The 18,859-nt window shown below is 35.3% G+C and overlaps 2 protein-coding genes across 8 annotated transcripts; both read right to left on the bottom strand.

The window, feature by feature from the left end:
* Nucleotides 1-6,538: 6,538 nt before the first annotated feature.
* LOC115410531 (zinc finger protein interacting with ribonucleoprotein K-like) lies at nt 6,539-13,612 on the bottom strand. Of its 6 annotated transcripts, none has more exons than XM_030122204.1 (3): nt 13,602-13,612; nt 8,114-8,359; nt 6,539-7,984 (listed from the first exon to the last, which is right to left on the bottom strand). In XM_030122204.1, exons 2-3 carry the CDS (start codon nt 8,319-8,321, stop codon nt 7,062-7,064), a joined length of 1,131 nt encoding a protein of 376 aa, XP_029978064.1. In that variant the 5' UTR covers nt 8,322-8,359; nt 13,602-13,612; the 3' UTR covers nt 6,539-7,061. The 6 variants fall into 6 exon arrangements, with proteins under 6 accessions (XP_029978064.1, XP_029978067.1, XP_029978063.1 ...); XM_030122207.1 differs by lacking the exon at nt 13,602-13,612 and adding an exon at nt 9,150-9,398 and having other exon boundaries at nt 8,114-8,315; XM_030122203.1 differs by lacking the exon at nt 13,602-13,612 and adding an exon at nt 9,150-9,398.
* LOC115410533 (ras-related protein ced-10-like) lies at nt 9,611-14,768 on the bottom strand. Of its 2 annotated transcripts, none has more exons than XM_030122208.1 (2): nt 14,455-14,768; nt 9,611-10,723 (listed from the first exon to the last, which is right to left on the bottom strand). In XM_030122208.1, exon 2 carries the CDS (start codon nt 10,695-10,697, stop codon nt 10,122-10,124), a length of 576 nt encoding a protein of 191 aa, XP_029978068.1. In that variant the 5' UTR covers nt 10,698-10,723; nt 14,455-14,768; the 3' UTR covers nt 9,611-10,121. The 2 variants fall into 2 exon arrangements, with proteins under 2 accessions (XP_029978068.1, XP_029978069.1); XM_030122209.1 differs by lacking the exon at nt 14,455-14,768 and adding an exon at nt 12,739-12,765.
* Between the last annotated feature and the right edge of the window lie 4,091 nt (nt 14,769-18,859).

Raw genomic sequence — 18,859 nt, forward strand, 5'->3', positions numbered from 1 at the left:
TTTCGTATTTTGATCAAAAAATCTTCCACTGACAAGAATTCTTGTAACTAGCACCACAAATCTAACCACTCTGAGACTTGAAGCTAGAAAAAAAGTCAACATCTTGTAGATATTTTTGCTTATTACAAGCAAATAAACACTGTTATGTAAGAAATGCTGACTTAAAATGAGTGCTCCCTGTATGTTTTCTTAAAAATGCTGATTTAAAACCTATAGTCACTTTTGTGGCAACTTCCAAATGAATTTTTCCTCAACATTTAACCTTTCCTAAAGGATATATCACAACTTTATTTAATCTTATCCCCTACATTTTGTGTTTTTCAGTGAAAATCATTTTTTCTAGTATTTAATTTTAACTTCTATGGACCAAATTTATTTACAATCATATAAAACATTTATATTTGTGTTATTACTGTCAGATGCACTACATACTAAATTAAGTGCAAATTGTATACATGATAAATTAGTGGCATTAGTTTCTCATAAAAGTAACTGAACACATTTTCCAATCTCAGGTATGTAGATTATTTTATTAATGCTGCTATGATCAGTTATTCCAGTCAACAGTCAAAACAAAACCAAATTATCCAAAAATCAGTAGAATGTCATGACACCGTGACTAAAACAGGGCTTTGACACTGATCCATGAACATCAGGGATCATAGGTAAAAAGATAACACATTCAGAAAGAGTGATACAACAGTGGAATATTGAGGCAAAATTATAACAACAGTGCGTTAAGGCCTAGAACTATTTTGTGGCAACTTCCAGAGGATTTTTTTCTCTACATTTAGCCTTTCCTAAATAATTTTTCAGAAGTTATTTAATATTATCCTCTGCGTTTTGTGTTTTTCATAGAAAATTATATATTTTCTTATATATAATTTAATGATGTCCATGCAGAGTAAATTCAAAGGTTATTATATTAAAACAGAAAAAATACTGGAGAAAAAGTGATGTTTTCAGCAATATATGTAAATAACTGCATATACATAGTTCTGAAGTTTACATGGAATATGAGATTTACGTGGAACACAGAGAATTCTGAATACTAATAAATACTAGTATCTCCATTACTCATTACTGCTACTGTTTGCGCAGGCACCGGTGACGTTTACAACATAGCACGGTCATTTAATCTGACATTTCAGGAGCTGCTGCCTAATTTTAGTAACAGCAGCTATGAAAAACACGACCACTTTAGTGTATAGCAGACTTGGATCTAATAATGCCAACACCACATTGCAGACATGTTCTACTGGTGTTCATCTCCTGCCAGCAACAGCAAATGAGATCAGCAGGTGAACATATCCTGACAGGAACTGATGAAGATCTGCAGCCGTGACTGATGGCAGCGAGGCATCGTGATAAAGTTTATTGAATGACTTTAGTGTACGTAGTAATGTTTCTGTAGTGTTTTCCACTGTGACTTGTTGCACTGTTCATGTTAAACTGATGTTAGGTTGGTTGCTTTATGGACTTGAAACGTTCATCTGTCCAATGCCCAAGTATATTTAACGCGTATAGACCTAGTGTTACTATTGTGGCAGTTCCCAAATTATTATACTTTACTCTCTTTTTAACCTTTCTTAAGTGATTTATCACCATTTATTGTAACATTATCCTGTGTATTTCGCATTTTTTCAGTAAAAATCTGGTATTTTCCTATATTAAATCTATAGATCATGTAGCTATTCATTAAAGCTTAGAGTAAATTCAAAGGTTTAATAAATCAATCACTCAAATTTTCTTTATATAGCGCCAAATCATAACGAAAGTTATCTCATGACATTTTACATACAGAGCTGGTCTAAACTGGACTCTTAAGCCAATTTACAGAAACCCAGCAGAATCCTCCAGAAGTAAACACTTGGTGACAGTGGTGAGGAAAACCTTCCTTTAACAGGCAGAAACCTGGAGCAGACCCTGACTCTTGGAGGATGAACATCTGGCCAGCTGGAGACTGGGTTAAAGGAAGAGTGACATTGGGGGGGGGGCATGGATGCACAACAAACTGAACTAGAACTGTTAAAAACTAGAACAGATAATTACCAATAGCTAGAACAAATGTCTATAACTGTTAATAGTACTACTCCAAATACAAGTACTAACAGTGGATATACTACTACTACAACTGTTAGTACCAATAATAGAAACCTATACCATCTATGTAACTATATAATAAACACTATCACAACTATATGGATAAATGGTAATTTTATCAAAACAGAGAAAACTGAAGAAAAAGTGATTTATTCAGTAAAGATATCAAAAACTGAATGTAAAACCAAGTGTGTCCATCCACTGTCATTAATGAAACTCCATGGGTTTTACTGGTGAATCAATGTTGTAGAGGATGATGGTGTTTCCATGTTCACTACAGAGCCTCTGAACGTCCAAATGGGTCATATCTGATGACTATGAAAAGACGACAAACTGCAATTCACACCAGTTATTTAAATTAATTGATCGGTTTAGTAGTTTAGTATATTTTAGATCAGTAGATGATTTGGGTTGCCAGTAGTTGTTTGGGTCTTTGTGGGTTAATTTATTCATTACTGAAAGATAAAACTCAAGTCAGATACTTTTGCTGCTGCCACTATGTATTTCTGTTATGTCGCTGAGCATCTGTGCAGTACCTCACAACAGTCAGAACCACGGATAAGATGTATATATGTAACAGTATCACAGGTACTAGCAGTGTACTGCATCTAGAGAAGATAAGGTCTTACCTGGGTTACTGAAATCAGAATATGATGCTTATATGTGTAAAAACACATACACTTCTTTACTTTTGACCCAGAGCTCTCAAAGTGGCATCAGTTCAGTCTTCTGCAAAAGATCAGGAGTTAATAATATCAAATACATGGCGCTCATTTATTACATGTTGTATTTCATCCAATTGTGGCTAGGGACTTTATGTACCTCAGCTTCAGAACATACAGATATTTGAAGAAGGTCAAAGATATCAGTATCTATTCAGCCCACACACACCAGACCTTATAGGGAGGCCTTTATTACCTCCGCCAAAGAGGTTATGTTTTTGCCGGCGTTGGTTTGTCTGTTTGTTTGTTTGTCTGTGTGCAAGATAACTCAAAAAGTTATGGACGGATTTGGATGAAAATTTCAGGAAATGTTTATACTGGTACAAGGAACAAATGATTAAATTTTGGTGGTGATCGGGGGTGGGGGGGCCTTGCCTTGGCGGAGGTCTGTGCTCTCCGAGTGCCTTTCTACTTTGTAATTTGCTCTGTTTAGTAAGTAGAAATTTTCAGATTTAGTATGAAAATACGGAGAAGTAATCAATCTCAATATGTGCATTTATATGTCCATGAATGTAGGTATTGTGTAAAACTTTTGGAGCTGCATTAAAGGTTGAAACACTTTTGTAAGGCTCATTGTCACTTATTTTTTCATTTAATGTATCAGCACTGTGGTACAAAATTAGCATAGGAAGCCTACAGCACATTTTGTCAAAGAAACTATAATTTCAACTAATATAGGTCATGTGAATTATTTGTAAATGTATTATTTTTTTCTATGGAATCGGCCTGTGTCTGCTTACAGACAGTAGTCGCTTTTCCATTGGACATATGCGCAAAACTTTACTGATATTTACTCAATGTCGAAAACACAGAAGTGCATAATGTCTGGTTTTTCCATTAAACCACAAATGCGATGATTTGTTTATTATCGTGAGATGACATGAGAAGTCATTCCATGAACATGACGACGAACGTAAATATTGTGTTGATTTACAGATATATTCATCTTTATTATATATTCCCCCCCTCTATCCCGTATTAATTAAAGAATAATTTGGTTTCCTGGTGTGTCCACACATACCGCGCCATGTTTCTTTTAAAACTCTTCTTCGCTTGTTGTAGTGTTCGTCAACATCCGGGTTTTTTATTCATGTGACTCTAGTTGCGGAAAAAGGTCTTTCCATTGCAGTTTTGCGTGATATACCATTTGCGCTACGCCTGAAACACCACCTCTTTCCAGCACAAAAACGTTTAATGAAAAAATTAGAGTTTTGGTGAAATTGTCATTTTTCCATTATGTAAATTTTAAAGCGCAAGTTATATTCACACAATTTGAGGGTCAGTGGAAAAGCAACTACTAAAATGAACATATGGATCCCACCTTATTAGTGGAATCCCGAGTGTTACAACCATACCCAGTCTCCCCTATATTCGTATTAGCACTGTGATGAAGTTCTGTATCATGTTTTTATTATAGTAAAAATGACATACAAAGAATTGTGGACTTTTGACTTCAAGTCACTGATTTAATTTCTACAGTACACTTTGAGTTTCAACATCTGTTCACCCACTGGTGAGTGTTGGTCAATCTGTGGAACTCCCTTAAATGTGGCAGGTGGTGGTGTGTAGCTCATGTGACAATTGAGTACAGAGTATAGTTCTATTATTACTCAAATAACTCACATGGATAACACCACATACTGTATCTAAGTCATGTGTTATGATCCTTGATAAATATATAAAACAAACCTACCTTTGTGTTTTGGTTATGAAACTCAAAGAGCTGTTTGCATAAAATGTCATTCACTCACTTTTTGCTGTAACACTGTATTAACTTCAAATATCCCTGCTTTATAACACATATAGTCCACAGAAATCAGGCAATTTTCATAATAACTGTGCTAAAATGATTTTCAATAGCTGTTTTCAGCATTTAATTATTCAAAAAATAACAATATTCTGCAAGTGACCAAAAGACTTTTTAGATTATAAAACAGAGTAGATACAAATTGGTTATGTCAAATGTTAATGAATAAAGCACAGCGTTACATTCATAGTACACTGACTGCTAAACCTGAGATGCACTTGAATGTTTGTTTTTTTTTTAAACTGATGTCAAAAAATATCCATTCTATACTGTTACACTGTGATGATGAAAAACAAGTAATATTTAATAAAAAAAAAAAAAACAAACAAACAAAAAATAAGGATCTTAAAAGACTTAATTTAATCATGCCTATTGCACAGGCTCAGCAGGTGTTTTTATTATTCTGGCTGATTTTCTTGCTCAGCAAGGTTAGAGTGAAATTTATCAATTATTTTTCCAACAAAGAAAGATGCCAATCAGCCACAATAAATGCAGTCCTGAGGACCCACTCTTCAAGCACAACTACTGAAATCACACAGATGAGTATACTGTGGGTTTTCACGGCCACGACAGTGGGGAATTACAGAAATCTGTCTTTATTCAAATAAACTGCAATATGTTAAACCGGCCAGATCAGTGCATCTCCTTCCATGACACACTGGCCTCTTTAGTTGAGTTCTTTCTACAATCCTGTTTCATCACAGACAGAGGGACAGTTGGTGTAACTTGCACAAAACTGGTTACATAAGATTTCATATATTTTGTGGCATAAATTTCAACTTAGTGCACACTAAAGGTAAAGAACAGCAGCATCTTTTACAGGTGTGTTGCTGATAGTAATAGTAGGAGTCCAAGAAAATGTCAAAACAGTTTAATCAATTCTCCAAATAAAAACTCAGTATTACTTCTGTCAGTGAGTTTTTTACTGCCATCTGTTTATCTGTCTGTTAAGAATCCACAATTTGACTAAACTGTCATGATTTTTTGTATCAATTCCTGATGACAGTGACTATAAATGCTTAAATTCTTAACTCAGTAGGCTTAAGTTCAAGGAAAAGTCCAATTTGTTGTTAAAACGTACAAAAAAAAACATATTCTCACAAAGTTAACTCTGATTTAATTCTAATTTAGCACATAAATGTATTATGTAAACATATACCTCAGTTTAAGTTCCATCACAAAATCAAGATTATTCCTCTGGAGAAAAATTCTAAATGCAACCTATTTGCCTCCTATAATGCTGTTAATCACCACTGTTAATCTTATTCTCCAGTCATATATGGCATCTAATTTTTGTAACAAAATAGCCATTCTGAAATAAAGTTTAACTTTAGGTCCGGTAGCCAGAAAACAATCAATTAAAATACTTGTTCATTTGTTACTATTACTAGGCATAACTTCTATTCAATACTGTTTTTCAGCATAATTGTAATTTAAATGATCTGAGAGGATTTGTTACATCTACATCCACTCCTCCCTGTTTTCAAGCTGTAAAAAAAATCTACTCCAACCCAGAATTCTAGTATTTTTTTCCCTGATTTCAACTCTTGATGCTTTAAAGCCCCCAAAAAAGTAAAAGGTCACAGTACGAAAATCTCTGTCCATTTAAAGTATTAGCAATTATAATTATTCTGAAAATAAGTGTGACGGGGACTGTGATAAATGCAAACACAGATCACATTGGTCTCATTAAAGCAGCGTATGACTTCCGTCACCAATTTTTCATCAAATGTGTAAAACCCAAGTAATAGCCTAAGTATCATGAATCTGTTAATCTTTCTGTGATTCCACACCTGAATCACTTCCCTCGCAATTAACAACTTCGAAGTGTACTCCATCACAAGCAGTCCGTTTGTTTACATACCACACCGATATGTCACTCGGGCCTTTTCGGAAATTTTGCTACGCAGTGCATTGTGGGAATGGGAATTCCACGCAGCCGCAGTATGGCTGCAGCAGCAACAAACACAGAATTGGCTTCATTGAGTCTTGCTGCTGCGTGGAATTCCAAAAAGGTGATGGTTTGGTTTCGATTTGTCATGTAAACAAATGGACTGCTTGTGATGGAGTACACTTAAAAGTCCTTCACCATGAGGGAAGTGATTCAGGGGCGTAATCACAGAAAGATTAACGGATTTGTGATACTTAGGCTATCACTTGGGTTTTACAGATTTGATGAAAAACTGGTGGCAAACATCATACGCTGCTTTAAAACAAAATCTTAAATTCAATGCATACAATTGTTTGTTCTTTGTACTGCGAAGATTTCCCTAGAATTACATTTGAAAAATTACAAAATATCACCTTAGTGGCAGCTTTGCAAAATATTGCATTATAATGAACAGTAGTACTTCCATCATATTGTCAGAATCTGGTTCACCCACAGACCGACTGATCATCTCTCAGTCTGTAATGGAGAATTATAGTCACTACTGGTGCCCAATCCACACTTGTTGTAACTGTAGTGTCTCTCCAATGTGGATTTTCTGGTGTCGATTCAGATTCTCCCTCCTACTGAAACTCTTTCCACACTGGTTGCAGTAGTACGGTTTCTCCCCCGTGTGGACCCTCTTGTGCTTTTTCAAGTCTCCTGCCTGACTGAAACGCCTCCCACACTGTACACAGCCATACGGCTTCTCCCCAGTGTGACAACGCTGGTGGATTTTCAGATTCCCAACCCGGCTGAACGACTTTCCACACGTGACGCACACAAGTGAGTCTTTGGTTTGGAAACGTTCCTTCCTGATTCTTCTCATTTCAAAGGCCGTCCCGTTGGTTTTTGAAAACACGTGCCTTTTAGATATGTTATGACCAGAGTGGACAAAGACATGTTCGTGAGATTCAGTAATAATCTGTGGCCGAGGTACCTCCGTGGAGTTATGATGAGAGGAGTTGCAGCTAAATTCCAGACATTCACTGTAATGTTTCTGAAGTGATGGTGGTTCTGCTGTTGGACAGTCTGTTGGATCTGTTTCTTTTTTGACAACAGGCTGGTTTTCTCTAAGCGAGGCAGTGGACTGAGAAGCACACACATTATCAGATAAGACAGAACTGTTACCCCTGTTTGAAAAGTGTGACATGTTGATAGTTACAGTCTCCTCACTTGTGTACGTCACATCTTCTGATTTTGCTTCACAATGCTCTGTGTCCTCCTCTGTGTGTGCTACAGTATTAATGTAGTTCTCTTCTCTGGATTCCTGCTTCACATCATGGACAGACATGTAGCTGTGGATTTCTCTCTGATCTACATCAGTGAATTCTGACATTTGTCTCTGAGTGAGACTTAAATCCTGCTCCTGATCCACTGTGTCTTCTTTATCCAAAGGCAATGATCCACTTAGAACTAGAACTGCTGAAAAAGGGCCAAAAAAAAAAGGTTAGTACTAAATGATTCAGAGCAGATCTTAATCAGTATTGCACAGTCGCTGTTTGCTATGATAAAATAACACAACAATCACTGTGAAACACTATCTATACCCACGTGTGCTGTCTTTTGTTATTTTGTCCTGCAGCTCTTGCAGCTTTCTTTTCAGATTTTCATTCTCTCTCTGTGTTCTGGCAGTTTTCTCCTGATACTCCAACACTGTCTCCTTCACCATCTCCAACACCTCATGCACAGCTTCAGTGAGAAGCTTGGCCACACGGGCATCCAAACGCTGAAGTTTAGACATGTTGGAATGAATCCACATTCAGGGCTAAGTCAGGGCAGTGATCAGCTGTGCATCACCTGCGTGCAAAAAGAACATGTCCATTAATAGAACATAAAAGGAAGTATGTCAAATACTAACGTCATAATTTGTAATACTCCATGACAGTGTAAGAACTGATGTGCTTTAATCCTAGGTTTTCCACACTTCAGGAACATCTGTGAATGTGAGCTTTATCAAACAGTGACCAGGGCCCAACTGGGGAACATCCATCAGTCGATGCATCTAATGCCATATCTTCTATCAAAATAGACTAATGACAAAAGAAAAGCCATAACAAAACCATAAACTATTCTTGCCACTAAAAAGTTCATGGAAAATGCAAATATGTAGGCTACACACTTCATCACCTCATCAGACAACAGCAATCCCACAATATAATATTAACATAATATTAAGAACAATATTAATCAGAGGGTTTAGAGTTTTACTAAGAAATGAATGTAACGTTTTGTTTGTGATAAACACTGTATGTTAATGTAAGAGTAATCCATCTCTGATAAGACTGTATTGATAAGGTTTCTGGTATTGTAAAGTCTCCTCAGTTTAACCTTAAAGCTGTTTGGCTTCATGTTCTGGTGGACAGTCATCTGCTGCCACATCAGGGCCATCCTTACTGCTTCTACACTCGCCACGGTTTCCAGTAGAGCCTCACTTTACAGCCAGTCAATATTTACCTTTATCAGAAACTCTCCCTACTCATGTCACCTTTCCAATAATACAGTAGGTTACATATTAAAAGTAAAATTGTACAAACTTGATCTAATGTCAGTCTATATAACTATATATCTGTGTTCAGTACTGCAGTACCTGTGAGGTAGTCGTGAAGTTAAACAGATGTGATGTAATGCTGAAAGCTAATGTTAGCTACATTAGCTTATTCTGTTACAAACATCTCCGAGGACCGACACACCTCCTACTAAGTCACTGTGTTAAAAAGACGAACTTTTTTTTAATATCGAGTAAGCTAAGCCTTTAAAACAAGAACAGAAACGATTTAATGAGCAATTACCACAATGCTAACTACATGGGTGCGAAACAGAAGTAACCCGGAAACAGAATCGTTACCATGTCCGGTACAGGGACGATTTTCAGAATAAAAGCTACTTTATTCATTATACAATGTAATTAATTCAATAAGAAAGAAAGAAAGAAAGAAAGAAAGAAAGAAAGAAAGAAAGAAAGAAAGAAAGAAAGAAAGAGGAGTGTCATGCAAAAAATATATCCAAAAAATCTATAAAATTTTTAATGTTTTCAATGTTGCACTTTATTATTTCTTAGACCTTACAATGTCTCAATATAAAATGCAATTTCTTTTGAAAATTGCTGCATGTGCGATATTTCTGTCTAGTTTTTTTTTTTGAGCATTTAGTGATTTATGATAACTTGTGTTTGTACATCACCCTCCTCCTTAAACTGATATCTAAAAGGTAGAAGTTCTCAATACATAGTAGCAAACTTTATATCTTACTTTTCATTGAAATCATGATCTTTTTCACACAGATACAATAACACAGCACTAAAAATAACAGACTTCTGCAGAGTTTAAAACTATCATTAACATCACCATATGTATTTGCATTTGATATACAAGAGATAATAATAATAACAATACTAATAATATAATAATAAGATGATTTAATAAGCTAAACAACATGTCATAAATGACAGACCTATATTAAATGGTATTAATTCCATTTACACCATTCACAGGCTACAAAAGTATTTTACAAAACTAGTTGATGCATGCACATCAAAATCCAAGTGATAATTTACCTCGTTTTACAAAAGCACACAGATTTTCTTTGTGGTATTTTGTTGATGTCTGAGATAAGCATGTGCAGCCTCATCAAATACCTCCTCCAGTCCTTCCTGGTTGATTGAAGCACATTCAAGATATTTCACAGCCTTAATCTTTTTGGCCATGGCCACTCCCTCATCCTGGGTGACTGTGGTCTGATTTTGATCCCTCAGTTTCTCCAGGACCTCCTGATTATCCCGCAAGTCACTCTTTGTTCCAATGAGAAGAACAGGTACATTGGGGCAATAGTGTTTAATCTCTGGTTCCCACCTCTGTTTAACATTCTCATACGATGATGGATCGGAAATAGAGAAACAGATGATGACAATGTCAGCTTGAGGATAGTGTAAAGGCCGTAAATGGTCATATTCTTTTTTACCGGCAGAGTCATGAAGGTTCAGACTGACAGTCTGGCCGTCCACAGTGACCTGGGTCACGTATGATGGTCTGAAACCTGGTATGTACTCTTTTGGAAAGAATTTCTTGACATAGGTGTAAAGTAGATAGGTCTTCCCAATTCCACTCTCTCCAACAATCACACACTTGATACTCTGCATTATGAAATATTCAACCACAGAAATCCCTGTAACACAAGAACAAACGTTTAGAATCTTAATTATTTGCTTTAACCCATAAAGACCCAAATATCCACTGGCAACCTAAACCATCTACTGATCTAAGATGTTAATACCTGTTCATCCACTAATCCTATCAGTTCATGTAAATAATTGGTGTAAAATACAGTTTGTCATCTTTTCATGGACATCAGATATGACTCATTTGGATGTTCAGAGGCTCCGTAGTTACTGTGGAAACACCGTCATCTTCTACAACATTGATTCACCAGTAAAACTCATGAAGTTGAATCAATGACAGTGGATGGAGACACTCGGTTTATGTTCAGTTAATGACATATTTTACTGAAAAAGTCACTTTTTTCAGTTTTCTATGTTTTTTGATATATGGGCTCTATGCACAGCCTCACTACTTCCTGAACTTCAGGTGGATCCTTTATTTCCTGTCTTTGATTTTTGGACACACTGATTAATCCAGGTGTGACTGCTACTTCTTGTTGTGACTACTGATTAATTAGGCACACCTGGATTAATCAGTGTGTCCAGTAATGAAAGACAGGAAATAAAGGATCAACCTGATGATGATGATGATGAAATTCTTTATTCAGTCATCACATAATAACCAGTGTCAACAACAGCACTTCAAACATTACAAACATTACCAACAGGTTAATGACTGAAAAGGCACAGGTAGAAGCAAAATACTTACATTAATGCCTGTCCTACATAACAAATTCAGCTACCCAGCATCCAATATAGGAAAAAGAAAAAAACAAAAAAACAATGTATCCAAGCAAACAAACGAGCGAAACATAAAAAGGTGAAAATAAACCAGAGAAATAGAAAACTTAACCACCAAATTAATGGTAATTTAATGTAGACTCAAAAATAAATAATTTACCTATTACTTGTTAGATCTTAACAATTGTATCCTTCAAAAATTGCCTTACGTACCATTTTTTTTAAATATCAAAAATGGGCAACACATTCTTAAATCCATGCTGGCCTCATTCCATAGTTTAACTCCAACAACAGATATACATCTTCTTTTTGTCTCTTTTTTAGCTTTTTGTACAACAAATTTACAAACATCTCACAAATCATATTTAGATTCATGTGTTGAGAAGAACCTTTGTACACAGACAGGGGGTCACTTTAATTTGGCTTTATACATTATTTGCATTATTTTATAATAAACCAAATCATTACATTTCATAATATGGGATTTCATAAACAATTCATTAGTATGTTCATAGTAACCGGCCTTATTAATAATACATATTGCTCATTTTTGTAGGAGGACTATAGTATTTACAGTTGTTTTATATGTCGAGCCCCACACTCCCACACAACATGACGTATAAGGAAGTAGAAGTGAACAGGAAATTATATGAAGTGCCTTGTGGTTGAGTAGATTTCTGGACTTATACAAGATTGCCATTGATTTTGCAATCTTTCCTTTTATATATCTAATATGTGGTTTCCATGTTAATTTGTGATCAATAACAACCCCTAAAAATTTTGGTATCAAACACTCTTTCAATTTCAGCATCACATATTTTTAATGTAATATCCACATCAATTTCTTTTCAGTTCCCAAAAAACATAAATTTAGTTTTGTTTTTTTTAATGTTAAGTGACAATCTATTGACATCAAACCAAGTTTTAAGAATTTCTAAATCCCTTTCACCCATGGACAAAAGTTCCTTTAGGTTTTTCCCAGAACAGTACATATTTGTATCAGCTGAAGTTCAGGAGGCAGTGGGGCTGTGCATGGAGCCCATTAACCCTTAGGGATCCACGGTCACGGCCCCGTGACTTGACAGTTTCAACACATCGTAGCGTCGGAAGTCGTAGACCACTGGGGATAAGTGCATTTGAAAGTGCGGACTTGAAACCCTCTCCCACTTTTTATTTGATGTTGACAGAGGAAATACAACAGCAGATATGACGGTGTGAACTCGGAGCAAACAAACATGAATAAAAGTATGAAAGTGAGGTGGGTGGGTGTTAAATTTCTTACCATATCTTCGTAATTTTTAGTCCTTTTTCAAAACAAAAAAACTAGCCGATCCAGACTGCATTAACATTACAAGTAAATATGAGAATGACCCCCATCTAAACCAGATACGGAAACTGGGAGGACCGGGGGTGGGGTGTGGTGAGAAAACCGGAGAAAATGCTTATGTACAGATATGGTTTTATGTCAAATATTTGAGTAGAGATTTAATTTATTACAGTTTTGATTTTATATGCCTAATACTTGGAACCAATATTCACTTTTAAAGTCTTTGAAAAGGTTCATTAAGTATCTTTGTGGTATTTATGCAATAAATTATATACATTTTTCAAATCGGATTTTATATTTTTTGTGTGTTTTTTGGCCTTTTATGTTGATATAGTTGGTTCAAGTTAAAAAAATATATAATAATAATAATAATAATAATAATAATAATAATAATAATAATAATAATAATAATAATAGGCAGATGAGATTGATGAAGTTGTGCAGAAAAAGTACACAAAAGTACCCAAAAACGGCCAAAATAGGCTCAGACCCCTAAGGCCCCTCAACTCATGTCTGAGTTTTTGTGAACATCTACATCACAGGTGTCAAACATGCGGCCCGGGGGCCAAATCTGGCCCACCAAAGGGTCCAATCTGGCCCCTGGGATGAATTTGTGAAATGCAGAAATTACACTGATGATATTAACAATCAAGGATGTTAGAATCATTTTAGGTCAATTCAATCTCAAGTGGGTCAGATCTGTAAAATACTATCATAATAACCTATAAATAATGAAAACTACACATTTTTCTCTTCGTTGTAGTGTAAAAAAAAAAAAAAAAAAGAAAAATTTCACAAAAATGTTTCTATTTACTGACTAGCCTGTGAGTATGTGAATAACCTGAAATTTCTTTAGAGAAGTATGTGGAATTGTACCAATATTCTGCCTCTTACTAAATCTTTTGTGTATTTGTAGATCCACTCTGATCTGTAAGTTGTGATGCATATGTATATATGATAAACTAAGGTGTAATATTGTTAAAATTGCACTTATTTTTCTTAAGAATTTTAAGGTTCATATTTGTTCATGTTATGTTCAAGTACGGTTCGTAGATGTAAACATTTTCATTACGGAATTTGACTTTTTTCACTCAAAAACATAGAAAAATACTTTGGAGCTGACATTATTTCTAAGTTCTTATCCTATTATTTATATCATTTTACTGGTCTGGCCCACTTTATATCATATTAGGCTGTATGTGGCCCCTGAACTAAAATGAGTTTGACACCCCTGATCTACATGATCACTGAATTAAATATTGGAAAATACCAGATTTTCATTGGAAAAATGCAAAATGCAGATGTATATTTCATAATAAATGGTGACAAATCACTTAAGAAATGTTAAATATAGAGGGAAAAAAAAAACATTTGGGACCTACCACAAAAGTAGCACTGGGTCTTTATGGGTTAATTATATTTTTGTCCTTTTGTTCATATAACTGACTGCATACATACCTGCTGCTATTGAAAGGCTTATTAATTTTTTTAATGCTATGTCATATAATAATGTAACAGTAAATAAGTTTGACTTAGCAGAGGGGATTTGCACATTAATACACAAGTGTCCTTAGGTGAAAAGTATCTTCAACATATCCTGTTTATTACATTTTCCATAGATGAAGAAACAGAAAATATATTATGACAGAATAAAAAATAAATCTAGCTTACCTTTTGTTAAATCAATGTTGTCGTGACAATATATGTTGTTTCCTTGTGTGAAAAGCAGGTAAAAAATTAATGGAGACTTTTACGGTCTGTACTAAGCATGTCTAGTCCAGACAAGTCCTACTAGTTATAAAGGAAAGGAAGGAGTTGCTGGAAACTTTGTTATTGGGAAATCCTCTTGATGAGTTTGTTAAGATGTTGCATCACTTCAAGACTGCGCAATGACTTTTAACCCTGATAAGGACAGGTCCATTATGTCTATGCATTACTTGTAGGGGTGGTATTATAAATATTTATACTGCCTATTTGTGGATTTAGAGAATATTTCTTTAAATGGAGTTACGTGCTAAATACTTGTTGTTTTAGAAAGGTTGTAATGGTCATAGATGTGTCAGTCACTGTATCAAGACAGAAGCAGAATACACAGGAAATCAGTGTTGGGCAGTAGCGTCACTACTTGTAGCGAAGCTAGTAACTTATTACAATTTGCAGTAACTTGGCGGTAATGTCACTATTTCCTGAATCAAGTAACGTTTCAGTGGCTTAACTCTTTTATTGATCAAGTATGTTTAACTAATATATAAAAAAATAACATATTTTAAAGTAAATTTTGTGTGCAACTGAAAAGTACCCTCTTTCACTGATAAGAAAAATAAATAAATTAACCTTTAATCAACAAAAAATAATTGCTCAGGTACTCAAACTCATTTTGAATAATACAAGATACAAATGTTCTCAAAATGTTACCAATGCTTAAACAAGATGAATAATAATAAAATTATTGTATGAATGTACTTATTGTATGTATTTTTTAAAATGTTAAGTGTTTGGTCGCATGTGGTTCAGCAGCTGTATATGGCACTTAATTAATTTAAAAAAAAAAAAAAAAGCGAAAAATTCAGTTTTGGCATCTGTAAAACAGACGCAGAACCAGCAGACCATTTATTCTTCCCATTGTTTGAATCCAAAAACTCACGTGAAATTCTTGATCTGTTTCTATTTCATTCATTTTTTTCCCATCAACATCGAAAAAGTGGAATGTAGCGTTGTTGTACTTTAATTTTTTAAATTTTCTTTTATTTCTGGCTTTCATTGTTACTTTTTTATGGTGCATGTTTAAAAAGTGTATTTGCTTGTAAAAACGACACATTTGCTTTGTAAGAATTTACTCTTAAATTTAAAAAAAAAAAAAAAAATCCAACTAATTAATTTAAAAACAAACAAAAGAAAAACATGACCCCGGAAGTGCTCAGTGTGTTTGGGTGGTAGCTTGTGTCGGGTTTATGCTCAGAGGACTGATCTGGAAGCACATGGGGATCAGTCAACCAATCAGCGCATGGCTGACCTTCTGTCTCTATCCAGATGATTCAACTGTTAAAGGACTAACAGGAAGACCATCCACCACAAACCACTTAAACTTCAGTGTATCCTCCCATGACAGGCAATTTGCAGCCCCGAGGCCTTCTCACAAATAACACTGATTATTAACAAACAAAACCATATGTGCAGGGTTTGTTTTTTTTTATCATATTTGTGTGTCTTTTAGCTGCTTCACCTTGAGTTCATTAAAATTACAGTAATTATTAGAAACACCTACATTAAGATAAACATGTGAATTCATCAATGTGAGCCACTAGAGGGCACCACGCACCTGCAGTCGTATCTTTGATCAGTCTGATAACAGTGTAGTGTCTTCTGAATGAAATGGTTTTTGTTCAACACCATTTCCTTGAAAAACTGCTTTCTCCAGCTCTGAGGAGCTTGCATTGATATTTCTGAGGATTTTAGTTTTTTCCTCAACTACAGGTAAGAGCTGTGGGTTCCATGTGTGAGATGAGGAGTCATCTCTGCACTTGTGTATAAAGAAGAATGTTCATCAGTGGAGGCACAGATTTGGTAAAAGAAATTCTGATATATAATTCTAACACAGAGGTGTCAAGTAACGAAGCACGAATACTTCATTACCTTAACTGAGTAGAAATTTTGGTAATCTATACTTTTTACTGGAGTAATTATTCTTCAGCTGACTTTTTACTTCTACTCTGCATTTTAAAAATAGTCTTGTTACTCATATTTCAGCTTGTTTTCATTCCAGCTTGTCATTGTTCAAATAAAAAAACCCAAAACTATCCACATAAATCGTGCCACCCCAATAGAGTGAATTTGATTGTGGCTGGATGAGAAGTATAAACATATACCGTTCCAACACACTATTGATTTGGACATGATCCATCACACCTGACTTTTTGCACCATTCCAACACTTATATTCAACTAGTCATCATGTCTTCCACTCCATGAAACACATGTTAATGCTCAGTAGGACACATATATGGTTCTTTAATACATTTGCATTGGACTAAAATGTGTTCATTTTCAATGGGTATATATGCAACTGAAACATGTGGTCTAGTGCATCCCACATGTTTCAACAATAACATTTTAATATAACATTATATTCATTATGGCCCCTAGAGAAATGTTTTTTGGGGAGGTGGGGTAGTGCACTACAGGCCCCTGTGGCACCACCTAAACTTTTGTCCTAATGGCATTTTTCCCCCTTACATTTACTTTTATTCTTTAAGTAGTTTTGAAACCAGTACTTTTACACTTTTACTGGAGTAAAACACTTGAGTTGATACTGAAGTTTGTTTAAACCCCAGTATCTAGCAGTTAATACTGCAGAGGTGAGTGACCCTGTCTGAGACAAAAGAATAATAGGCTAATGTACATAATACTATTTTATTCTTGGCCAGAATGGAAGGTACAGTGGAAGGTTGGAGCATCAAGAAGCACAAATCTATACTGAGTGTGTGTTGCTGTAGGTGCCAGAGTTCTCCACATGTGCTGTGTTGGGCCTGGGAGCTGTTGGTTTAGCTGCCGTCATGGGCTGTAAGAACACAGGAGCCAAGATGGATATTGCTGTGACACCAATCCGGACAAGGCCAAGGTGTTTGGAGCAAATGATTTTGTGAATCCCAAGGATCACGACAAACCCATCAGCCAAGTGCTGTCTGAAATGACCAATGGGGGAGTGGACTACTGTCTGGAATGTGTCTGCAACATGGGAGTCATGGTGAGGCACATGCAAATTTACACAGAAAGGATGATTGAAGGTATATCAAAGGGTTCCTTCAGTGAATTTTCATTGCTAGCTATTTCAAAAGATCACATATAATACTAGCAGTTCCGTCAGGTAACTTAGTCCATTGTCAAGTGTGCATGAGTACTAAGTCACAGCTCCGTCAGTCATGGTCAGCAACATGTTGAGAAACAGTGGGCTCCATTATCTACTATCCAAAAAGAGAGGAGTTTAGTGCACTGAAATACAATACTTACTAGTAAAAGCAATACATTTACAAACAACCTACATCCTACTTCATAAAATAGGCTTATTTTGAGATTAAATTTGAAGATTTTAAGAACATATTTATTAGTAAAGAACATGAACCAGTTCAGACTTTTTGTGAGATTCTGAATGTTTTAGGTCCAGATAAAATCTTGGTAGTATGAGGTTAGTGCCTCAGCTGTGATCAATGAAACAAGCGTAAATAATATGCACAACACTTGGGGATAGTAGAGATGGGCAATAATATGAAGAGAGTTTATTTGGAAAGATAGGCACAGAAATACTCAGTTTTTCTTCACTTCATTTTTTTTTTTTTTAATGAACTGAACATTAACTAGTTCTCAGTTGAGATGGTGAACTATGGAGGTGAATGAATTTATTTTATTCTGTATGAACTGAACTTTGAACCAGTTCATGTGAAGTGTAAACTTGTACAACACTATCACTGACTGGGCTTTATTATTCACCATAAAATGAGAATGAAAACAAAGGGAGTTTATCTCCTTGGAAAATTAGAATCGATTTTAGGGGGGTCTGGGTCTTCACTGGGGGGTACAGACCCCCCCACTACCCCCTGTAATTCGAACTATGGAACAAAGTACTATCATATATAACACTGACATAACTATACCATATCATATATTTTGAAATTTTTTATATATTTTCAGCCCTGTGATGAACTGGCGACATGTCCAGGGTGTACCCCGCCTTTGCCCATAAGTAGCTGGGATAGGCTCCAGCGACCTCCATGAGGATAAAGTGGGTTCAGAAAATGAATGAATGAATGAATATATTTTTGAGTTATTTGAGTATGTCCATTGGATATAACTTTATTTGCTGTTTCTGTACGTCTTAGACATTATACTTTTCAAAGTTATTTTTCAGACTACAGTTTTTCATCCTGTTTGTAACCATGTAAACCTGCATATATGATTAATAGAGAAATAAAAACCTTTATATGTTAATATTTGCAACTTGTTTTACTCGTTAAACTTCCAAAAGAGATCACTGACCATGATTGTGGATTTCATTGAAATAACTAGTATATTTTTGTGTATTT

The sequence above is a fragment of the Sphaeramia orbicularis genome, chromosome 19 (assembly GCF_902148855.1).
Source record: "Sphaeramia orbicularis chromosome 19, fSphaOr1.1, whole genome shotgun sequence".
In the NCBI taxonomy this organism is placed as follows: domain Eukaryota; kingdom Metazoa; phylum Chordata; class Actinopteri; order Kurtiformes; family Apogonidae; genus Sphaeramia; species Sphaeramia orbicularis.